Raw genomic sequence first — 25,386 nt, 5'->3', positions numbered from 1 at the left:
CCAAGAACTGACCAGACCCAATTTTGCTTATTGAGTAACCAGTTTTGTATTAAACGTGATATATCTATATATATTTTCATGATATTGCCTTGCAAAATATATATCATTCCGTGATTTTGATATATTTATTGTTCTAGCTATCATGTGTTCTGTGTAATGATAAAAATTGTTGAAATATCGTATATAGTGTAATGTTAGATCTCAAAAGACTTAGTGATTTCGGTAACTTAGCAGCATGATTTAGAATTAGCAATATGTTTTAATAATAACGTAGTATGTGATTGTGGCATTTTGTCCCCCAGCAACAAGTATTCTGTACTTGTGATTTTGTATGTAGTGTTTTGATTCAGTTGTCGTCACGAAAGATAAAGCATTAACAAGCGAGGAAATGGCAATCGAATCGTGTAAGATTTTGTCTCATACGAGAAAAAGATGAATGATTTTGCAATGTTTCATGTACTTTTCTGAAAACCAACTTTGGTTCTTCATCTTGTTTTGAAAGCATGCCATTTGTGGCTAGTCAGCTGCTGTCTGTTTTGACTGAGTTGAGATTTCATTGAGATCTTCGTCCCATACGATTTTCAGCTCGAGTCGTATGCCTTTTTGAGAGTAAATGCACATATCTCAATCGATTACATCGTGTTTTGTAAGACTGCATTGTTCTAACATGCTAGCTGGACCCGACACGTTTTGCTCTGGTAATGATGTCATCTGATTGTTTCACTTCTTGCTGGATTCCTAAAGGTTGTTCATTCTGATTTTAGAGACAGTTCGTGTGGTTCCCTCTGTCTGTCTGTCTCTCTTTCTTCAAAAGAGAGTAATTATTAACATAAAATACTTGTGTGGTCACTGGTATTAATCTTAGCTTTTGAGATCTGAATGTGGGAAAAGTGTGTAACCGCGCCTAACAAAAAAGTGTGTTGTGTGAATCTCAAGCAGCTGCATTTCAGGTGATTTTGTGAAAGTTTTCACAAGCTTGTGCAAGGTAAAATGAATTTTACTTATTATTATCATGGTATAATAAGGTATATTGAGAGAATTTTTGCCTTAGTGAAATTATTATTGGTAAATCTTTTGTGAATTTTTGTGTGTTCTTGTGTCTGCAATCTCTTTATTTTTCACATTTTACATACTGGTGATTTAACATTTATTTGCTTAGCATTTTAAATATTTCTTAATAATTTAACATTGCACACTTGATTTAATTTTAATTTACTAAGATTTTCTTGTCAAAACTTGAGTAATTCTTAATAGTTTAAATTTTGCTCAATTAATTTAATTTCTTGATAAATTAAATTTTTTTATTTAGTTTTGTGTAATAATTTAACTCAAGAATTAATTAAATTTATGTTGTTTTCAAGTAATAGTAAATTTTTTCAGATTGTGAATTCTAATTATAAATTTTGAATTTAAAAATAAATTTTTGTATTTAAAATTTTAAAAAACAGTGTTTCACTTATTGACCACCGGTGAATAAGATTAAATGTGTGCATAAGGCAAAGTGATAAACATGTTTTGTTCCTTTAGTTTTGCTGAAGTGAATTAAGACCAGGGAAAAAGTTACAGTTATTTGATGGAGTGACGCCCTTTTGCTCTAGTATATTTCTTGTTTAATTGTTGATACCTCACACTTGTTTTGATAAACAGTTTCATTTTTCACGTGATTAATAAGCTTTTTAAGGGATCACTGTTACCTTTAGAGTACTCAGTCATAATTTTTATTGTTATGAGAGTTTAGGTATCTGGCTGAAGTGAGGTAAATTTTTGAATTCTGTGATTAGTTGTGTAATAACTAGGTACTTGGAACACATCATGACAATAAAAATTTGGTGCCTAGACTTGGGAACAAAACAAAATATCACTCTGGTTTATGGTTTATACTGTTGGTGTTAGGGATATATACATCAATGGAAAGAAAATGAAAATAAAAACATCATCAATGACAAGAGAAATGACACGTACATTCACACTGTATAAATAAAAAATTCTAAAATTTTCCTGCCTTCTGCAAGAAGTTGAAAATGACTATTTACAATCCCTTGTGGGGCCTCATTTACAAGAAAATCGTAAATTTTTCTAATAAATAAGTTTTTTGGTTTTGTAACATTATTTTACTGCTCACACAATATCAAAACAGATATGAAATAAAAGCAGTAACAAATTTTTTGCATATTTATTGTAAAATATTCATGTAAGTTTACGAGAAGGAAGATTCAGTAACTTTTTCCTACTTTTACATGCTTTTTATAATATTTCTTTGCAATTTTCTTTGTAAAATTACATTTACAACCGACATACTATTGTAAAAGACAAAAACAAAAAACAACAGCAACCCCTTCGTATATTTACAAGCAAATTTACAAAAAGACTCATGTGAGAGAGAGATGCAGTACCTTCCCCCTTGAAGTCATGAGCATTACTGATACTGGTCTAACTCTCACGTCTGTATAAAAGTTGCCATTAGTGAATTTATAGCATATAGAAGTATTAGCACCTTTGTTTTGAATCATTATTACCATAACAGCTGTGCGTAATTCTGCTTCACACTGAAGCGCAATCCGTCCACCTCCCCAAAGCTGTTTTACTTCACACTGAAGCTCAATCCGTCCACTAAGGGTTAATAGGAGAGTGACCACATAATTATTTTTGCATTGTATTGTGAATTATTTAGTTGAGATACTTTGAGAAAATGGCTCTGTTCAATGCACAGAAGTTTTTAGCAGCTCCTTCCATCCAAGAGTTATCTGAATCCAACCTGACTAAGGCACAGTGGACTGCTTTAGCAGTGGTATGTTGGGAGTAATGTGTCTAGTGGTATGATTAAGGCACAAATCAGATGTATTGCAATCCAAGCATTGATGGAATCTGGTAAAATAGATGAAGAGTTAGAAGAGGCACAAGAACTGTTGAATGCAGCCGAGGCCAAATTTATAAATAAGCAAGAGCAAAAGAAAGAGAAAAAGTGATGCAGAGATGCAGAGCTTAAGATGCAGGCTAGAAGCAAAAGAAAGAGAAGAATGGATTAAGCTGAGAGAAAGAGAAAATGCATGCAGAAGAAAAGAGAAAGAGAAAGAGAGAAGCAAAAGAGAAGAAAAGAGAAAGAAAGAGAAGCAGAAGAAGAAAGAGAAAAAGCAAGACGAAAGGGAGATGGAGTTGATAAAAGCTCGATCCACATTACCTGTAACACCATCTAACCCTACCCAAGGTAGTTCAGACCCTGTATTTGATGTAGTAAGAGTGCAGAAGTTAATTCCAAAGTTTACAGAAGAAGCTTCAGATGAGTTTTTTGATCACTTTGAAAAAGTGGCTTCAGGTATGGGACAGTCAGTCTTGGTACAGAGTGTTCTCATTGGTAAAGGAAGAAGTAACTATTTAGCCTTGTCAGGCTGATCAGTGTGAAAAGTACAAGGTACTTAAACACAATGTGCTAAAAGTTTACCAGATGACCCATGAGTATTATAATGAAAGATTCAGATCTTTGAGAAAGGATGACAAGATGACTTTCTTGGATTATGCCTACAGAGTAAGATGATGTTTCAAACGATGGTTGGAGGCTGCTAAAGTTAAATCTATGGACGAACTTGAGGAGTCAGTAGTCCTAGAGCAATATCTTAGAGGAATTCCTGAACACATAAGAGCCTGTTGAAGAGAGAGAGAGAGAGAGAGAGAGGTTAAGAAACTTGTCAAAGCTGCTACATTGAGCGAAGATTATAACATAATTGGTAGCAAAAGGAACTATAATGCACACATACCAGAACCAACAATGCACAGGTTTTAGGTCTCATCCAAATTTCAGGAACATTACAACTGGGAATCCTTCTAATGGCAATGCCAGTACAAAGCCAGGTAATACCCCTCAGCAATCAAATGTTAAATTCTCATCATCCAGTTTCTCAAGACAAATACCGAAGACTAATATTGTCTGCTTCAAGTGTGGAAGAGTAGGACACTACAGTCGAGACTGTTATCAGACACAACAGCAGACCAAGCCAGTTGGTCAGGTGGTTAAAGGTAACCAGGTGAAACCGACTATAAAGAGCAGTGTGGGGAAGACTGAGACAGTTGGGAAGACTGAGACTAAACAAGCAGAGTGTTTAGCAACCAGTGGAGATGTAACCTCAAACAGTGAGTAGCTGAGCAGCTTGGAGGCTTTTAAGCCATATATCTATGAAGGTACTCTAGCAACTCAAGGAGGGAGTGTGCAGGTACCAGTCAAGGTATTACGTGATACAGGGAGTAACCATAGTGTGATAGTTCGTGGTGCTCACCCACAGTTGGAGAAGAATCTTACCGGAGATTCAGTTATTTTGAAGGGTATTGGAGGAGAAGAGGTAACTCCTATATGCTGCTTGCACCTGTCGTGTGAATTGGTGACAGGGAATGTTGATTTTGCTGTAAAGGACTCACTAGCTGTTGAAGGTGTGCATGTTTTACTGGGTAATGAAGTTGGTGGTGCACCATTTGTTCCTTGTCCTATAGTGACAGACAAACCGTTGACGATTAGTCCTATGGTAGATTTAGAGAAGAATAACCCCAACCTGTTTCCAAGTTGTGTAACTACTAGGAGTATGAAGAGAACTACGTCTGCAAGTGAAGAAACTGAGGATTTACCTGCACAAGAAGGATCAAGTGAAGGATCTTTGAGCTTAGAAGAGCTGTTCCAGGAAAGTGAAGCTTCCCCTAGTGTTAGTAATGAAGAGATTTCCCAAGAAGACGAGGATCCTGTTGTTCTTGAAGAGACTCAGAGTAGTCAGCGTGTTCCTGAAGATAGCAGTGAAACTATAGTAGCTGAGTTAGCAGACATTGAGATTCAGCCCTTGAAGTTGGTCAAGTGACTGAAGAGAAGCTAATGGAACGGCAGAAGAAGGATACAACAAACTCCTACCTGCTATTATCTAAAGGAAGGATTGCTAATGAGGAAGCATCGACCTGCAGATATACCAGGAGATGCTGTATGGGGTTAATATCATCAAATTTTGGTTCCATATCCATTGAGGAAGCAAGTGGTAGCAGTAGCGCACGAGTTTGGACATATGGGAATCAGGAACTGTTGAGAAGATAATGAAGTATTTTTTCTGGCCTGGACTTCACAAGGATGTTAGCAGGTTTTGCAGAGAGTGTCACACATGCCAGATAGCTGGAAAACCTAATGAAACCATTCAGAAAGCACCCCCTAACACTCATAGAAGTTAGAGGAGAACCCTTTAGCAAGGTGATTATAGATGTGGTTGGACCACTTCTGAAAACAAAAAAAGGAAATGAATATCTGTTAACATTTATGTATCCTGTGACAAGGTATCCTCAGGCGAATCCTGTAAGAAGTATAAGTGCAAAGGTAACTGCTGAGAAGTTGGTGGAGTTTTTCTCCAAGTTTGGAATACCAGAAATTGTGCAAAGTGATAGAGGGACGAACTTTACTTTATAATTGTTCCAGGATGTGATGAACTTGTCAGGTGTGAAACAACAGTTATCAACTGCTTATCATCCAGGGACTCAAGGAGCCTTGGAAAGTATGTTAAAGTATTTTTATGAGTCAGGAGGAGAATGGGATGCTGGTTTACCCTTGATGTTCTTTGAAGTTAGGAACGTTTATCAAGAAAGTATGGGATGTTCACCTAATCAGATCATTTTTGGTCAAGATGTGAGAGGTCCATTGAAGACTCTTGCAGAGAATTGGGAAGAAAATCAAGAGGAAATCCTAAGGAGGATATGTGAAGAATTTGAGGAAAAGGTTAAGAGAAATAAGAAAATTCTCTTTAGAAAATCTGAAAATAAGTGAAGATAAAATGAAAAGAAGATATGATGCTTTAGAAAATCTGAAAATAAGTGAAGAGAAAATGAAAAGAAGATATGATGCTAAGAAGTTTTAGTGTAGGACAGCAAGTTCTAGTGTTCTTACCAGTAAAAAGATTTCCCCTTACCAATAAATTTCAAGGTCCTTACAAAATAAAAGCGAAATTAAATGATTGAACTTATGTGACTGAAACACCAGGAAGAAGGGAACAACACAGGAAGATACATGTGAATCTTCTGAAACCTTACTTCTCAGAGACTAAAACTGAAACAGTGTCAATAACACAGACAACTTCATCTACAGAGGACGATGATGGCCACGAATTGGGAGCTGAAAGCAAAATGAACAATTCTTTCATATTGCAAAATTTGGAGGATAAATTAAAACATCTGAGTGTTGAGGAAAGTAGTGAATTAAGCGAGATGATTAGATGTTTCCCTGAAAATTTTGCAGATGTACCTAGGTATACCGATCTGACAAAGCATGAGATAAAGATCAGAGAAGATGGAAAACCTTTTAAACAGAGAGCATATCGCTTATCACCTTTTCACAGAGATGTTTTGAAGAAAGAAGTTGAATATTTGTTGCAGCATGGATTAGCAGAACCCAGTTCAAGTCATTGTAGTTCTTGCGTGTTAGTGAAGAAACCAGATGGCTCATTTAGGATGTGTACTGATTATAGGAAACTGAACTCTATAAGTGTGGCTGACAATTATCCCTTGCCTCTTATTGATCAATTACTTGATAATATTGGGCAAGCCAAATTTGTTACCAAGATAGACTTCTTGAAAGGTTATTATCAAATTCCCTCAGATGAGGATGCAAGCTGCTGTCAGCTTTCATTACTCCTTTTGGACTGTATCAATACACTGTTTTGCCGTTTGGTCTGATTGAATGTGCCTGCAACATTCCAATGAGTGATGGATCCATAGAAGGAGTGGGTGTATACCTTGATAACATTGTGATTTGTTCTAAACATGGGAAGAACATCTGAAGATTTTAAGGAAAGTGTTCAAGAAACTACAGAGATTTTTGGGCATGGCTGGATATTATTGTTGATTCTGTCTGAATTTCTCAGCCATAGTAGCTCCCCTGACTGATTTTGTAACCCTATTGTGTAAGAATAGAGAACATTTTTGGAAGGAACAATGTAATTGCAGATTATTTATCCTGTTGTGAATCACTGGATTCAAACCCGGGATAACTAATCTTCTGGGGGGAGGAATTTCGTGATATTGCCTTGTAAAATGTATATCTTTCCGTGATTTTGATATATTCACTGTTCTAGTTTTCATGTGTTCTGTGTAATGATAATAATTGTTGAAATATTGTATATAGCGTAATGTCAGATCTCAAAAGAGTTAGTGATTTGAGTAACATAGCAGCATGATTTAGAATTAGTAATATGTTTTAATACTAATGTAGTATGTGTTCTGTACTTGTGCTTTTGTATGTAGTGTTTTGATTCAGTTGTCGTCACGAAAGATTAACGCATTAACAAGCGCAGGAATGGCAATCAAGTCGTGTAAGGTTTTGTCTCATACAAGAAAAAGACTAATGATTTCGCAATGTTTCATGTACTGTTCTAAAAACCAACCTTGGTTCTTCATCTTGTTTTGAAAGCGTGCCATTTGTGGCTAGCCAGCTGCTGCCTGTTTTGATTGTGTTGAGATTTCATTGAGATCTTCGTCTCATATGATTTTCTGCTCGAGTCACATGCCTTTTTGAGAGTAAATGCACATATCTTGATCGATTACATCATGTTTTGTAAGACTGCATTGCTCTGATCACGTATTGTTCTAACGTGCTAGTTGGCCCCAACACGTTTTGCTCTGGTAATGACGTCATCTGATTGTTTAATTTCTTGCTGGAATCCTACAGTTTGTTCATTCTGATTTTAGAGACCGTTCATGTGGTTCTCTCTCTCTCTCTCTCTCTCTCTCTCTCTCTCTCTCTCTCTCTCTCTCTCTCTCTTCTAAAGAGAGTAATTATTAACAAAATATTTGTATGGTCACTGGGGTATTAATCTTAGTTTTTGAGATCTGATTGTAGGAAAAGTGTGTAACAACGCCTAACAAAAAAAGTGTGTTTGTAAAGTCCCCACGGGAAGTTTATCATAGAGAACCCGTTGAGGGTTCTCTATGATGAACATCCCGTTTTCTGCTGTGCCTTCACAGCCGACCTGAGGTCACACGTACACAATCTTATTATCATTATTGTGATTTGTATATTTATTACCTGTTCATTTGCCCTTGTACCAAGTATATGTGTCAGAGTATTTTTGTGTCCAACCAGCTATTGTTAATCATCATGTTTTCTATATGTACCTGTCCGTTTTGTGTAGAGAAATAGTTTGACCTTGGGTCACTTGTAAATTTATGTACTCGCGGTCTCTGCGTTTATGCAGACGTCCATACCGCTTTATAAGCGGGTCGCTTCATCAATAAACCAGCAGTGCTTGTCTTCCTGCTTATTATTTTGCACCTCTGAGTAGTTCGCAGAGACCACGAGTACAAAGATTTACAGGTGACCTGAGGTCAAACTATTTCTCTACAAAAACAGGACAGGTGCATACAGAAAACATAATGATTAACAATGTCTGGTCTGTTACAAAAAAAACTCTGTTACATATACATAATGCATGGTCACTCAAACAGACAATAAGATATACAATTCACAATAATGATATGTGTTCGGCCAACCCCAGGTCGCATGTGAAGGCACCGCAAAAAATGGGATGTTCATTACAGAGAACGAGTTGAGCGGGGACTTTACAATACTCCCCCCCAAGACGTAGGTAATGTCTGATCAAAGCAGTATCTGCTGGGGCGACAGAGGGGCCCCGCTTTCTCGATGTCAACTGGAGGGGGGTGGTCGCTTTCCCTGGCGCCCTCTGGATTGGTGTGTTGGGGCGCCTCCCTGTCTGGTTTTGGGGTTTTCCGGGGACGCCCACGACGTTTTCTTGCGCATGGGGCTGGTCGGGGTGTTGGTATATCATGCGGGAAGCTTTGGGAACCACCCCGATGTCCTCCTCCAGGAATGCGGGCTTGAGGCGATCTACCGATATCCAGTCTTCCCTTCCATGGACGGCTACCCGGAATGCCTCTTTGTCCCTTTCAAGCACAAGGAAAGGTCCTCTGTAGGGCCTGGTTAAGGGTGGCCGCATGGCGTTGTCCATGATGAAGACATGGGTGGTGGGAGACAGACCGGGAGGCATGAAGGGGGACGTCCTGTTGGTGAATGTCCTCTGGCAGGGGATGAACTTCCCAACCCTGTCGCGGAGCTTCTGCATTGCTATGTCGTCCCTGTCTTCTGTGACGAGTTCCCCGGGACTACCAGGGTCTCCCCGTGGACTTTTTCTGCTGAGGAGGGGTCGCCGTTGGCTCTGGGAGCGGTTCTCAATCCGAGGAGGACCCAGGGCAGCTGGTACTTCCAATTCTCGGAGGTGCAACGAGCCATGAGGGACACCTTCAGAGGCCTGTGGAGCCTTTCCACCATTCCATTGGCTGCGGGGGTGTAGGCGGTGGTGCTGTGATGAGTGGTCCCAAGCAGGCGTGCCAGGGCGGTCCACAGCTCGGATAGGAAAGCGGGACCTCTGTCCGTCATTACGTGGTCCGGGACACTGAACTGGCTGATCCAGCTGGAGAGGAGGGCTTCTGCGCATGCACTGGAGGTGGTTTCTTCCATGGGCGTAGCTTCAGGCCACCTGGTGGAGCAGTCGACGACTGTTAGAAGGTATCTTGCTCCTTCTGATGGGGAAGAGGACCCACTACGTCGACGTGGATGTGCCCGAAGCATCTCTTCGGCTGGGGAAACTCGCCCACCCCAGACTCAGTGTGCCGCCCTAGTATGCCAGGCCATCGTTCTTCCGGAGGGGTGGGATAGGCCATGGATGACGTCAAAGACCAGACGACGCCGGGAGGCGGGCACCAGGGGCGGAGCGGCCAGTGCTCACATCACTCAGCAGTGTTAACCCTCCAGGGCTGAGGGGCATGTCCTCCCACTTCAGCGATGTGGCGGCTGTGCGGCAGGCTGGGGTCTCTGGGTCAGCGGCCTGTCCACGGGTGAGGTCCTCATAGTCGATCCCGAGCTGCACTGCGTCGACCTTGATCCTCGAGAGGGCGTCAGCTACAGGGTTCTTCCTGCCAGGCAGGTATTTGATGGTGCAGGTGAACTCCGCGACGGCCGCAAGGTGCCGCTGCTGCCTAGAGGAGCATGCGTCCCCTAGCTTCATGAAGGCGTGGACCAGCGGCTGGTGGTCAGTCCAAATCGTGAAGGGCGTACCCTCCAGGAGGAACTTCAAGTGACATACCACCTGGTATACTGTGAAGAGTTCCTGGTTGAAGGTGCTGTAGAGGGACTCGGTGGGGCTGAGCTTCCTGCTGTAGAAGGCGATGGGCTGAGGGGTCCCGCTGATGACTTGTTCAAGGACGGCTCAGCAGGCGACGTTGCTGGCGTCCGTCATCAGCTGGAGGGAAGCGCTGGGGTCCTGGTGGGCCAAAGATGATGCCTTGGCAGGGGGCCTTCGCCGGGAGGAAGGCCTTCTGCTGGTCGGGGCCCACACTAAGGTCTTTGGACGACCCTTGTGGACCTCCGTCAGGTGGGCCATGGTGTGTGTGACCCCCGGGATGAATCTCCTGTAGTAGTTGACCATTCTGAGGAATTATTGTACGGCCCTGATGGAGGTAGGCGTGGGGAACTTCTCGACAACCTCGACCTTCGATGACATTGGGCGGACGCCCCCTGGGGATATCTCATGGCCCAGGAATTCCACCTTCTCGACGCCAAAGGTGCACTTGTCAAACCTGACGACGAGGCCACTCTCATGCAGGCACTGCAGGACTTTCCGGATGTGCCGCAGTGTTCCTTCTGGGATCTGGAAAAAATTAGGATATCATTAACGTAGCAGACACAGAAGTCCAGGTCCCCCAGGATGCTGTCCATCAGCCTCTGGAAGGTCGTGCCCACGTTCCTCAGGCCGAAGGTGGAGAAGGCAAAGACATAGGACCCAAAAGGCGTGACGATGGCGGTTTTGGGGATGTCTGCTAGTGCTACTGGTATCTGAAAATATGATTTTAAGATATCTAACTTTGAGAATATTTTGGCCTCGTGGAAAGAGGCCATTAGGTCCTGCATGTTTGGTAGAGGGTAGTGGTCGGGTTCTGTAGTGAGGTTGAGCTGCATGTAGTCGCCGCAGGGCCTCCAGGTGCCGTCCGCTTTCTGCACCATGTAAAGGGGGGAGACCCACGGGCTGGGAGCCTTTCTGCATATGCCCATCCTTTCCATCTCAGCAAAGGTCTTCTTGGCCTCCTGAAGGCACTGTGGGGGAAGCTGTCAGAACTTCGCATGCGTTGGGGGCCCCTTTGTTTTGATGTGATGATATATCCCATGTTTGGCAGGGGCCCCAAGCACCTGGCAAAGCTTGGGTTTGAAGACTTCTGGGAATTCCTTCAGGAGGGAACCATACTGGTGGGGGCACAATGGAACAGATGGTGGGCTCCTGGGGCCCAGCGACAAGGGCAGGGACTGGCAGGACTCGGTGTCCAGCAGGCGTTTGCGCCCGACGTCGACTGCCAGTCTGAAGTGGGCGAGGAAGTCCGCACCCAGGATCGGGGTCCTAACATCCGCAACAATGGACTTCCACTTGTACCTCCGGCCAGGATGGAGATCGACAGGAGCTTGGTGCCGTAGGAAAGGATGGGGAGCCCGTTGGCGGCCGTCAGGGAGGCAGTCGGGTCTGGCGGATGTCTGCGGTCCTCTCTGGAAGGCGGAAACACCGGAGATGGTGTCGCGGATGTAAAAGCCTACTGGTGCGGGGCCCTGGGTGTTTCAATTGCTGCTGCCATGGCGGCCTGTGTGGGTGGCCGCCGCCTCCCCCGTTTTTTGGAGGCAAGAAAAGGCAGGGGGCTTTGCATTGCCAGGCAGCTTTCCTGAACCTCTGGTGGTAATAGCAAAGCCTTGGCATCTCCTTCTTCTGCTGGTGGGATGGCTTCCTCTGGGTGATGACGTTGACGCCCTCCGTGGTGGGGTCCTCCAGCTGGAGGCAGTTGATGGGGTGCGTGGGCGTGGACACCCGCTTTGCCACCTTCATGGAGTCTGTCAGTTACTCACCACCCTGATCAGGTCCTCAACCGGCAGGATGTATGCCTCTGTGATCTGCCCACGGACCTCTGGCAGTAGCTGCCACAGGAAGATCTCCCTCGACAGGCTGATTTCTTTGCACCTGCCGCTGCGGTCAGTCTCGCGGAGGAGGAAGAGGTTCTGGAGGGCATGCCATGTTTCTAAGAGGTTTCCCTCCTGCCAGGGGTTGAGGGTGAGGTCGAGGGCGCGGGCAGCTCTCTCGGAGACCGGCAGGGAGCAGGTCTTGACGATAGTGGCCTTTAACTCCTGGAAGGTTTTGGCGCTCTACGTCGTCATTAACCACGGTGTGATCTTCTTGTGTATCTCCTCCGGGAGGGCGTTGATGGCGATGTCCGCCTTCAACACCTCATTGGTTAGGCCTGCTACCCTGAATTGCCCCTCGACCCTGTAGAACCAGGACACTGCGTTTTGATGGGTGAATGGCGGCAGCCTTATGCTGAGGATGCCTTTGGTTGGTCTGTGAGGGGGTCATCGCGCGGGGTGCAGGTACCAGCGTGGAGGAATGCACGGGAGGGGGTTGCGCGAGGGACGCGTCTTCCTCTGAGAAGTTCGTGGTAATTTGCATGTGGTTGGGAATGTTTGCGTCCATGCTCATTCCACGCTCTCACTTGGAGTGAGAGAGAACACTCGTGTCGGTACACGCTTGGGAGCGTGCTGTGTGGGTCCGCTAATGATGCCAGTGACCTGCTGACGAGGGTTGGTAATGCCTGAACGCTTTGTTAGAGCACCATAGTTAGTCCGTTAGGGGTGTGGGTTGGTTCATCGGGCCAAGACTTAGTCTCTTTTTGGGTCCGTTACAGGCTTCTGGAAACCACTCCAGGGGTCACCACTGTGAGAGAGGTGCGAAATAATGAGCAAGAAGACAAGTAATGCTAGTTTATTGATGAAGCGACCCACTTATAAAGCGGTGTGCGGACGTCTGCATAGTTTGCAGAGACCGTGGGTACAAAGATTTACAGGTGACCTGAGGTCAAATTATTCCTCTACAAAAACAGGAAAGGTACATACAGAAAACATAATGATTAACAATGTCTGGTCTGTTACAAAAATACTCTGTTACATATACATAATGCATGGTCACTCGAACAGACAATAAAATATACAATTCACAATAATGATAATAATATGTGTTTGGCTGATCCCAGGTCGCATGTGAAGGCACTGCAGAAAACGGGATGTTCATTACAGAGAATGCGTTGAGCGGGGACTTTACAAAATAATTTAACTCAAGAATTAATTAAATTTTTCGTTGTTTTCAAGTAATAGTAAATTTTTTCAGATTGTGAATTCCAGAGGCGTCGTGAGGGTGGGGGCGGCTGGGGAACATATGTCCCCGGGCGCAGCATTGAGTGGGCGCCAAATTTGGAGTCGGAAAGACATCTATTTTGGGGGAAATGGGGTCATGAAACCAGTAACTTAGAATCTTTAAGTTTTCAGTACATATTTTATATTTAATAAAGATTTACTTCCTTTAATGTTCATTATATATAAATGTAATCATTATTTGTTAATTACTATACTATTAAATTTTATTACGTACTTATAAAATAAGTGGTTCAGTGACTGTGAGTCAGTGCAAAGATATTGGATAGTTACCCCCATCAATCTAGTGTTTTGTTTTCTTTCGTGAGCATTTTTTGTGCATAACGAACTGCAGAAAATGAGATGCAACGCCTGCTAAAAGATACTATTGACAGAATGCATAATGAAATGGGCAAACGGTTCATCAGATTGCATAACTTGGATTCTAAGTTTGGCTCTCTTTTGGATATTAAGGAGTTGCTTTCTACAGCCAGTGAAGCATACATCAAAGAAAGGTGCGTTAATGTGGCAAGTTTCCATGACACTGACTTAGACGGCTTGGAACTGTTCAGCGAAATTGTAGATTGCAGAATGCTGCTTAAAACACGAGATGATGTTCTGATCACTAACCCACAGGAATTACCTTGTTTCATTGTACAATATGGGGATGAACATGTTTTCCCAAACCTTCGAGTTGCCCTTCAGATACTGCTGACCATTGCAGTATCAATTGCTAATTGTGAGCGATCATTTAGTAAGCTGAAACTCTTATCTTGTCGCATTTGTGAACATCTATTGGGCAAGAGAGATTGTCAGCTTTAACTCTACTAAGTGTAAAGCAAGAGATCGCGAACAAAATAAACTTTGATGACGTGATAGACAAATTTGCGGCTGTAACACATTACAACGTGGATCAAAATTTAATGTCCTACAATTCATTGTCAATCCTTTTCTTTGTTTAGGTTTTCTGTTATCAATATCTGTCTAATTATATTTACATTCTAATACCTTTATACCGTTTTATTTCCTTGCATATGGTTGATCATAAGCATCCATCACTTTAATCTTTTTGTTTTCATTATTTTGACGCATGTGAAACATTCTTTAAAGAAAAGTAGGGTTTATACTTAGTGAACTAATTCATCTTTGTTCTTATCAGTTTTCTTTTCAGGCATTATAACTATTCAGTATTTACCACAAAATCAATTTTTTCCTAGTATTAATTTCTATGCTGGCAACAAATTGTACATTTTCATGATTTTCTTAGCCCCCTGTATTCCCTAATGTTTAACTCCTTTTTTAGTCAAATTTATTTAATTTTCCATTTGTCCTTGGTTATTAAGAGTTACTGGTTACTGTGATGCTTTACTATAATCTACATTTTAGTTATCTTATCAACATTTTGGAATCTATTTATGAGGGCTAATGATTAATTAATTACAGTATATCTATTAGATGTAAAATAAACTATTTCAGTTTGCAAATTCGGTTTCTGTTCTATCATTCCCGAATACTATTATGAAAATTAGAATGTTTTGTTTTCAACACAATATATCTAAAACAATGAAGGCAAACATTTCCTGCCAAGGTTAGCACACTCAAATGAAAGTAGTCCTCCCCCTCCGGACGCCCCCCCTTTTGGGGGCGCCATCAACCCTCACGACGCCACTGGTGAATTCTAATTATAAATTTTGGATTTAAAAATAAAATTTTGTATAAAAAATTTTTTAAAAAGTGTTTAATTTATTGACCACCCAGTGAATAGGATTATATGTGCACATAAGGCAAAGTGATAAACACATTTTGTTCCTTTAGTTTTGCTGAAGTGAATTTAGACCAGGGAAATAGTTAAAGTTGTTTGTTGGAGTGATGCCCTTTTGCTCTAGTATAATTCTTGTTTAATTGTTGATACCTCACACTTCTTTTGATGAACTTAGTTTGATTTTTCACGTGATTAATAAGCCTTTTAAGGGATCACTGTTACCTTTAGAGTATTCAGTCGTAATATTTATTGTTATGAGAGTTCAGGTATCTGGCTGAAGTGAGGTAAAATTTTGAATTCTTTGATTAGTTGTGTAATAACCAGGTACTTGGAACACATCGTGACATATATATACATATACATATACATATACATATACACATATATATATATATATATATATATATATATATATATATATATATATATATATATATATATATGTGTGTGTGTGTGTGTGTGTGTGTGTGTGTGTGTGTGTGTGTGTGTGTGTGTTTGTGTGTGTGTAACTTTTATAAAGTTACTTTACAAGATGTCAAGGTGATTTTGAAAATCTTCCTCAGAGGCAAGACCTGTGCGAAAGCAATGAATGCCATCTGAATGTTTCTGACCAGGCAATGTAACTAATGTAAAAGAAAAGGATACTTTGAAGTAAAAGACTTCTTTTACTCATCTGCCCGAATCTAAAAAAAGGTGTTTACACTGAAAACATATACCTTGGGACATAGGCACTGTTTTTTTTTTATGCCCCGATCTCTTTTTTGTGGCTGATAAAGATGCCTATTTCAGTGGCCAGTACAGCCCTGTTATTCAGTGGCCACAACAGGCCTGTTTTCAGTGGCCACTACAGCTCTGTTTTTCAGTGGCCACTACATGTCTGTTTTTCAATGGCCATTACATGCCTGTTTTTCAGTGGCCACTGCAGCCCTGTTATTCAGTGGCCACTACAGTTCTGTTTTTCAGTGTCCACTACGTACATTTTTTCATGGCCACTACATACCTGTTTTTCATGGCCACTAGAGCCTGTTGTTTAGTAGCCACTACAGGCCAGTTATTCAGTGGCCACTACAGTTCTGTTTTTAATTGGCCACTACATACCTGTTATTCAGTGGCCACTACAGTTCTGTTTTTCAGTGACCACTACATACCTGTTTCTCAGTTGCCACTACAGGCCTGTTTTCAGTGCCCACTACAGGCTTGTTTTTCAGTGGCCACTAGAGTTCTGTTTTTCATTGGCCGCTACATGTCTGTTTTTCAGTGGCCACTACAGTACTATTTTTCAGTGGCCACTACATGCATGCTTTTCAGTGGCCACTACAAGCCTGTTTTTCAGTGGCCACTACAGTTCTGCTTTTCAGTGGCCACTACAAGCCTGTTTTTCAGTGGCCACTACAGTTCTGTTTTTCAGTGGCCACTACATGCCTGTTTTTCAGTGGCCACTACAGGCCTCTTTTTCAGTGGCCACTACAGGTCTATTTTTCAGTGCCCATTACATGCCCATCTTTCAGTGGACATTATAGTTTAGTTTTTCAATGGCCACTACAGGCTTGTTTTTCAGTGGCTACAACAGGCATGTTTTTCAGTGACCACTACAGTTCTGTTTTTTAATGGTAACTACAGCTGTTTTTCAGTGGCCACAACAGCCCTGTTTTTCAGTGGTCACTATATACCTGTTTTTCAGTGTCCACTACAGGCCTGTTTTTCAGTTGCCACTACAGCTCTGTTTTTCAGTGGCCACTACAAGCCTGTTTTTCAGTGGGCCACTATAGTTCTGTTTTTCAGTGGCCACTACAGGCCTGTTTTTCAGTGGCCACTACATACCTGTTTTTCAGTGGTCACTACAGGCCTGTTTTTCCAGTGGCCAGTACGTTCCTGTTTTTCAGTGGCCATTACAGTTCTGTTTTTCAGTGTCCACCACATACCTGTTTTTCATGGCCACTAGAGTCTGTTGTTTAGTAGCCACTACAGGCCAGTTATTCAGTGGCCACTACAGTTCTGTTTTTCAGTGGCCACTACATACCTGTTTCTCAGTTGCCACTACAGGCCTGTTTTCAGTGCCCACTACAGGCTTGTTTTTCAGTGGCCACTAGAGTTCTGTTTTTCATTGGCTGCTACATGTCTGTTTTTCAGTGGCCACTACATGCCTGCTTTTCAGTGGCCACTACAAGGCTGTTTTTCAGTGGCCACTAGAGTTCTGTTTTTCATTGGCTGCTACATGTCTGTTTTTCAGTGGCCACTACAGTTCTGTTTTTCAGTGGCCACTACAGGTCTATTTTTCAGTGCCCATTACAGGCCAGTCTTCTAGTGGACATTACAGTTTAGTTTCTCAATGGCCACTACAGGCTTGTTTTTCAGTGGCTACTACAGGTGTTTTTCAGTGGCCACTGCATTAATGTTTTTTAATGGTCACTACAGTTCTGTTTTTCAGTGGCCACTACAAGCCTCTTTTTCAGTGGACCACTACAGTTCTGTTTTTCAGTGGCCACTACAGGCCTGTTTTTCAGTGGACACTGCATACCTGTTTTTCAGTGGTCACTGCAGGCCTTTTTTTCCAGTGGCCACTACATTCCTGTTTTTCAGTGGCCATTACAGTTCGGTTTTTCAGTGGCCACTACATTCCTGTTTTTCAGTGGCTGCTACAGTTGTTTTTCAGGCCACTACATACCTGTTTTTCAGTGTCCACTACAGGCCTGTTATTCAGTTGCCACTACAGTTCTGTTTTTTCAGTGGCCACTACAAGCCTGTTTTTCAGTGGACCACTACAGTTCTGCTTTTCAGTGGCCACTACAGTCCTGTTTTTCAATGGCTACTGAATACTTGTTCTTCAGTGGTCACTACAGGCCTGTTTTTCCAGTGGCCAGTACGTTCCTGTTTTTCAGTGGTCACTACAGTTCTGTTTTTCAGTGACCGCTACATTCCTGTTTTTCTGTGGCTGCTACAGTTCTGTTTTTCAGTGGCCACTACAGGCCTGTTTTTCAGTGTCCACTACAGTCCTGTTATTCAGCTGCCACTACAGTTCTGTTTTTCAGTGGCCACTACAAGCCTGTTTTTCAGTGGACCACTACAGTTCTGCTTTTCAGTGGCCACTACAGGCCTGTTTTTCAATGGCTACTGCATACCTGTTCTTCAGTGGTCACTACAGGCCTGTTTTTCCAGTGGCCACTACGTTCCTGTTTTTCCAGTGGCCACTACGTTCCTGTTTTTCTGTGGTCACTACAGTTCTGTTTTTCAGTGACCGCTACATTCCTGTTTTTCAGTGGCTGCTACAGTTCTGTTTTTCAGTGGCCACTACAGGCCTGTTTTTCAGTGGTCACTACAGGCCTGTTTTTCCAGTAGCCACTGCATTCCTGTTCTTCAGTGGCGACTAGAGTTCTGTTTTTCAGTGGCCACTACAGGCCTGTTATTCAGTGGCCACTACAGTTCTGTTTTTCAGTGGCCACTACATTCCTGTTTTTCATTTGTCGCCATACTTCTGTTTTTCAGAGGCAACTAGAGTTCTGTTTTCCAGTGGCCACTACAGGCCTGTCTTTCAGTGCCCATTACAGGCTTGTTTTCCAGTGGCTACTACAGGCCTGTTTTCAGTGGCCACTACGAGCCTGTTTTTCAGTGGGCCACTATAGTTCTGTTTTTCAGTGGCCACTACAGGCTTGTTTTTCAGTGGCCACTACATACCTGTTTTTTAGTGGTCACTACAGGCCTGTTTTTCCAGTGGCCAGTACGTTCCTGTTTTTCAGTGGCCATTACAGTTCTGTTTTTCAGTGTCCACCACATACCTGTTTTTCATGGCCACTAGAGTCTGTTGTTTAGTAGCCACTACAGGCCAGCTATTCAGTGGCCACTACAGTTCTGTTTTTCAGTGGCCACTACATACCTGTTTCTCAGTTGCCACTACAGGCCTGTTTTCAGTGCCCACTACAGGCTTGTTTTTCAGTGGCCACTAGAGTTCTGTTTTTCATTGGCTGCTACTTGTCTGTTTTTCAGTGGCCACTACAGTTCTATTTTTCAGTGGCCTTTACATGCCTGCTTTTCAGTGGCCACTACAAGCCTGTTTTTCAGTGGCCACTAGAGTTCTGTTTTTCATTGGCTGCTACATGTCTGTTTTTCAGTGGCCACTACAGTTCGGTTTTTCAGTGGCCACTACATGCTTGTTTTTCAGTGGCCATTACAGGTCTATTTTCAGTGCCCATTACAGGCCTGTCTTTCAGTGAACATTACAGTTTAGTTTCTCAATGGCCACTACAGGCTTGTTTTTCAGTGGCTACTACAGGTATGTTTTTCAGTGGCCACTACATTTCTGTTTTTTAATGGTCACCACAGTTCTGTTTTTCAGTGGCCACTAGAAGCCTGTTTTTCAGTGGACCACTATAGTTCTGTTTTTCAGTGGCCACTACAGGCCTGTTTTTCAGTGGACACTACATACCTGTTTTTCAGTGGTCACTACAGGCCTGTTTTCCCAGTGGCCACTACATTCCTGTTTTTCAGTGACCACTACGCTCCTGTTTTTCAGTGGCTGCTACAGTTCTGTTTTTCAGGCCACTACATACCTGTTTTTCAGTGTCCACTACAGACCTGTTTTTCATTTGCCACTACAGCTCTGTTTTTCAATGGCCACTACAAGCCTCTTTTTCAGTGGACCACTACAAGCCTGTTTTTCAGTGGCCACTACAGGCCTGTTTTTCAATGGCCACTACATACCTGTTCTTCAGTGGCCACTACAGACTTGTTTTTCCAGTGGCCACTATGTTCCTGCTTTTCAGTGGTCACTACAGTTCTGTTTTTCAGTGACCGCTACATTCCTGTTTTTCAGTGGCTGCTACAGTTCTGTTTTTCAGTGGCGACTACAGGCCTGTTTTTCAGTGGCCACTACAGGCCTGTTTTTCAGTGGTCACTACAGGCCTGTTTTTCCAGTGGCCACTACATTCCTGTTTTTCAGTGGCGACTAGAGTTCTGTTTTTCAGTGGCCACTACAGGCGTTTTTCAGTGGCCACTACAGTTGTGTTTTTCAGTGGCCACTACATTCCTGTTTTTCATTTGTCGCCATAGTTCTGTTTTTCAGAGGCGACTAGAGTTCTGTTTTTGAGTGGCCACTGCAGGCCTGTCTTTCAGTGCCCATTACAGGCTTGTTTTTCGGAGGTACTACAGGCCTGTTTTCAGTAGCCACTACATGCGTGTTTTTCAGTGGATACTACAGTTCTGTGCTCCAGTGGCCACTACAGGCTTGTTTCTCAGTGGCTACTACATTTCTGTTTTTCAGTGACCACTATAGGCCTGTTCATCACTGGCCACTAAAAGCCTGTTTTCATGGTCTTTAATATTAAAGGAGGATAGTACCATCAGTGCACCTCACATAGTGCACAGTAGGCATTACTGAAGGGGGTTTTTGCAGAGTTACTTCGGTCCCCAACTGCTCCCACTCTTAGTCTTTTACTCAGTCTTCTTTCCCTCTTCTTTTTCATTAAATGCTTTAATTAATGAAAGTGAAGATCAGATAATGATCTTTGCTTCAATGAAAAACAAGTTCCAGACTGATTCACAATCAGCTATTGTCAGCTCTGAGCAGTCCTCTCTGAATCTGCAGGACAACTGACTGTTGACTTGGTGAGATGACAGAGGAATTCTGTTCAGTAGAAGGAACATAATCTCCTGAGGCATAGATTTGCTTCGAGGCTTTGAGCTCTAAGACCCGGAATCTAACAATATGCATACATACACACACACACACATATATATATATATATATACGAGGTGTGTTCAATAAGTAATGAGAAAATGTCAGGCGAGACACTAAATACGATTTGATCAAAATACTACTTCATGTTGAAGTACACACATATATATTCTATAAAATGACAAACTGGCAACTTTCTATATTTGCAGGTCTGAGTGCAGCGGTGAACGTGGTGGAACCAGTCTGATCTGGTTTGCCAATCTGTGAACACTTGTCAAAATGCAGGGAAACATGGAGCAACGTTACCCCCATCAAATTTTGTGTTAAACTTGAGAAAACCAAACAATAGGCTTATGGAATGTTAAAGGAGGCCTATGGGGATGAACAGATGAGCCAAGCAAGTTTCTATCGGTGATTTAGCAGATTTTCTGACGGAAATGAACAGGTTGAGGATGAACCCAGATCTGGAGCACCAAAAAGTGCAAGCAAGGAGGAAAACATTGAGGAAGTGCAAAGGTTAGTGATGCAAGACCGTTGAGTTTCTGTGAGGATGCTATCTGAAGCTGTTGGTATTAGTATTGGCACAGTAGAGACAGTTCTGACCGAAGAGGAGTGGAGGAGTGGTCAGTGGTGGTTCCACCAGGACAATAGCCCATGCCACAAGTCAACGCTGGTGACCACAAGGGAATGAAAGTGGTACAACACCCACCCTACAGCCCTGACCTAGCCCCTTGCGACTTCTTCCTGTTCCCACGCATGAAATACAGCCTCAGGGGAACCAGATTCCAGTCAACAGAGGAGCTGAAAGAGGCATCGGAAAGTTACCTGAAGGGACTACTGAAAAGGACTTTGAGGAGGTCTTCCAGGATTGGGAGAGACGCATGCAGAAGTGTGTAGCTGCGAGAGGCAATTATTCTGAAGGAGACAAAGTTGTGTAAGCTTATGAAAATAGTGTCTCTCCTGACATTTTCTCATTACTTATTGAACATACCTCATATATATATATATATATATATATATATATATATATATATATATATATATATATATATATATATAGAGAGAGAGAGAGAGAGAGAGAGAGAGAGAGAGAGAGAGAGAGAGAGAGAGAGAGAGAGAGAGAGAGAGAGAGAGAGAGAGAGAGAGAGAAAGAGAGAGAGAGAGAGAGTAGAAGACTTTTTAGTCTTACCAAACAACTCTTCTATGAGAAGAACACTCTGAAATCAAACCAGAGGGTGGAATGGACCCTTTAGCCTTGACAGGCAACCTTTCCAAGAGAAGATTACTCTGAATACAAATCTTGTTCTCCAACATCAGGCATTTTTCCTCTTTTTTTATGCGTAGGAGTGGCTGATGAGAAAGCGAGAGTTGCTTGGTTGATTATCAGGAAAGCGCCTTCTTCTTTACCTAATTTTTAACCTTTATGCTTTTTAGAATTTCTAAATCCATCCAGGCTGCCGTCCCAAGTTGTTGTGGCAAACCTGGCGGATTTTTTATTTGCCTTGCAAGGTGTGCCAGCTCCACCTTGTTACGAGTTGCTTCCGGTGCTTTTTTTAAAGGCACATGATCAGCTTTTGTTCATCCTTTCTTGAAATTATTGTAAATAATGTAAATTAAATAGCAGATTTTCTGCTATATTTAAGAACATCTAGAAGTCTTTCCACTTCTACTTTAAAGGGGTACAGGGCCATGTTAAGCTGTCTTCTTACACAGAGGAATGGATTTGTCCTCTAACCAAGATTTGTTGAACCTCATTAAGTCCTTTGATACTGCCAAACAGAAGGAAGTAGCTGTGGTCTCATGGAACTTAGACATAGTTCTTAGATGTTATCCAGTCCTCGTTTTGAGCCCATGCAATTAGTTTCTTTAAGAGACTTAACTAGAAAAACCCTTTTTTTGGTTGCTTTGGCAACAGCAAAACGGGGCAGTGAAATTCATGCTTTGGATAAGAGAGTTGGCTTCTCTCAAGGGAATGCAGTTTGTTCTTTTCCCTAGGATTCTTGGCTAAGAATGAGACACCATCTAAGCCCTGGCCCCATCCTTTTATAAGTAAAAGCCTGACTGATATATTGGGTCCAGATGAAGATGAGAGAGTTCTATGTCCCGTGAAGGCACTGAAGTACAGTATTACCTTCGCAGAACGAAGGAAACTTGTAGATCTTCAAGCAGTCTTTGGTGTTCAGTGAAGAACCCCTCACACCCTATGCCTAAGAATGCCCTGGCATTCTTCCTCTGAATCTTAGGGGAGCCTGGGGTTACTGTGTACCTGGAGTATCCACCAGTTTTTAATGGTTGGGCAGTGGTTTTATTATTTTTGTGGTATAGTTGACCGTGTCTTTGTTCTGGTTATATTTTGTGGTACTGTGCCCTGGGCAGGGGCAACTTGTATTCTTTGCTAGCCATTGGAATTTGTCCTTTGCTGCAAGGTACCCACTGAAGTAGTAGGAGCTTCACGGCTATACCATCTCGCCTCTACACAATAAGATGAGCGCCAGCCAGAGGCAGTATCTACCTGCAGCAGCTCTTATTAGGTAAGAAAACAACAAACATTGAATCAGTGTTAGCAACTTTTCTGTTCTTAAATTCTCTACCATTCCTAATGTTTTGGGGTAGATGTGTCACCTATTGCACCTCCTATCAATGTGGGAATCAGCTATGTAATTACTGGGTAAGTTACTTATATAAAAAGGACATTTTTATAATGAAATAAAATTTTAGATATACTTACCCAGTAATTACATGATCGGAGCCCTCCCTCCTTCCTTCGCATGGACACGAGGGCATAAACAAATTGAAGCTCTTAGCTAAGTTGTTCCTCTCTTTCCCCGAAAGTGGGTGGGGCAAGTCACCTACCCAAAATAAACTAGCACCACCCACGAATTTCAAAATTTTAGCTACCAAGCGAGTTAAACTATTAGCTATGTAATTACTGGGTAAGTATACTAAAACTTTATTCTATTATAAAAATGTCATATTTTAGAAAATAAATGAGCCCCAGAATGACTGTTTGGCGACTTAAAGAGTTTTATGTATATACAGTAAACCCCCTTATTTGTGGTCTCACGATTCGCGGACTCACCTATTCGTGGATTTCTCTATGGAACATACGAGGTGCATTCAAAAAGTATCCAACCTTTGTCCATAAAAGGACAAATGATTCACCAATCAGCAACTTAGTTTTGTTGGAGTTGACAGCACTCTTACTGCGCATGCATGTAAATTTTAAAAGCTCTAGTGTGTGGCAGTACCCGCCTGTGAGGGCCAGAGTGCAGACGTCCAGTAATCCTCGTCGGATTATCGTCCTTACACAACATGTTGGAGCGCATCGAGCAGCGCTACTGCATGAAGTTCTGCTACAAGCTTGGCGATACACAAGTGCAAACTATCCAGAAGATTCAGCAAGCCTTTGGCGATGAAGCCATGGGAGTAACACAAATAAAGGAGTGGTATAATTGCTTCAAGCAAGGACAAAGCTCAGTTGAGAGCAAGCCACGGTCAGGCAGGCCATCCACCAGCAAAAACGAAGAAATCATTGAAAATGTTCGTCGAATAGTGGAGGCCGACCGTCGTATAACCATCAACGAAATTACTGAAGAAGTAGGAATAAGCACAGGATCAGTTCATACAATTTTAACGGAAGATTTGGCCATGCGACGAGTGTCTGCTAAATTCGTTCCCAAGTTGCTGTTGGAACAGCAGAAACAACTCCGCCTGGAAATTGCACAAGACCTGCTTGACTGTGCTAACGGTGACTCTGACTTCATGAAGACTATCATCACTGGTGATGAGACATGGGTGTACGGATATGACCCGGAAAATAAATTTGTCATCACAATGGAAGCATCAGACATCACCAAGACACAAAAAAGCGCGACAGGTTCGTAGCAATGTCAAGGCAATGTTGACATGTTTTTTTGACTCCAATGGTATTGTACATCATGAATACGCACCAGCAGGACAAACAGTTAATAAGGAGTATTACCTTGAGGTTATGCGACACCTTTGAGATGCAGTACGACGAAAACGACCGGAAATGTGGGCGGTGCGAAACTGGCAACTTCACCATGACAATGCACCTGCTCATTCTGCCCACCTGATCCATGCTTATCTGGCCAAAAACAACACTCCACTTGTTCGTCATCCTCCCTACTCTCCAGACATGGCACCTTGTGACTTCTGGCTGTTCCCTAAACTGAAAACAACTCTGAAAGGGAAGCATTTTGAGTCGAGAGAGGAAATTATGAGAAAAACGACAGCAGAGCTTTACAGCATCCCAATGTCGAGATTCCAGAGATGTTACCAGCAGTGGCAGCACCGGTGGGAAAAGTGTGTGCACTCCCAAGGGGAGTACTTTGAAGGTGATTGAATAAATTTTTTTCAAATGCGCAAATTTTTCTCTTTATGGACCAAGGTCTGATACTTTTTGAATGGACCTCGTATATACACATTATTCGCTGAAAATCCACCTATTCACGGTATTTTTCACTGAGAAATAGTCACTAATTACTGTATTTTCATCTCAATTTCATGACTAAATGCACTTTTTGTGATAAAACTATTAAAATACTCAGATAGTGCTGAGTTACGATAATTCGCCTTACGATAATTCAATTTTGCAATTGGGTAAGCAATTAATACTGATACAACAATATTTATAAAATATTTTGAAATTTCGCACGGGCGCAGGCAGCATTGTACAATCAGGTAGCGTGAGAGACC

The 25,386-nt window shown here is 42.4% G+C and overlaps 1 protein-coding gene across 1 annotated transcript; it reads left to right on the top strand.

Annotated features, from left to right (window-relative positions):
- The first annotated feature begins 23,979 nt into the window (after positions 1–23,979).
- LOC136825100 (protein GVQW3-like) lies at positions 23,980–24,552 on the top strand. Its single transcript, XM_067081144.1, has one exon. The coding sequence runs from the start codon at positions 23,980–23,982 to the stop codon at positions 24,550–24,552; it is 573 nt and encodes a 190-aa protein (XP_066937245.1).
- The last annotated feature ends 834 nt before the right edge of the window (positions 24,553–25,386 follow it).

This window comes from Macrobrachium rosenbergii, chromosome 37, assembly GCF_040412425.1.
Source record: "Macrobrachium rosenbergii isolate ZJJX-2024 chromosome 37, ASM4041242v1, whole genome shotgun sequence".
Lineage (NCBI taxonomy): Eukaryota > Metazoa > Arthropoda > Malacostraca > Decapoda > Palaemonidae > Macrobrachium > Macrobrachium rosenbergii.
Note: the sequence above shows the minus strand (reverse complement) of the source record. Positions and strands in the feature narration are given on the sequence as shown.

Coding starts and splice junctions, on each gene's coding strand:
- LOC136825100 (XM_067081144.1), top strand. CDS start 23,980: ATGTTGGAGCGCATCGAGCAGCGCTACTGCATGAAGTTCTGCTACAAG.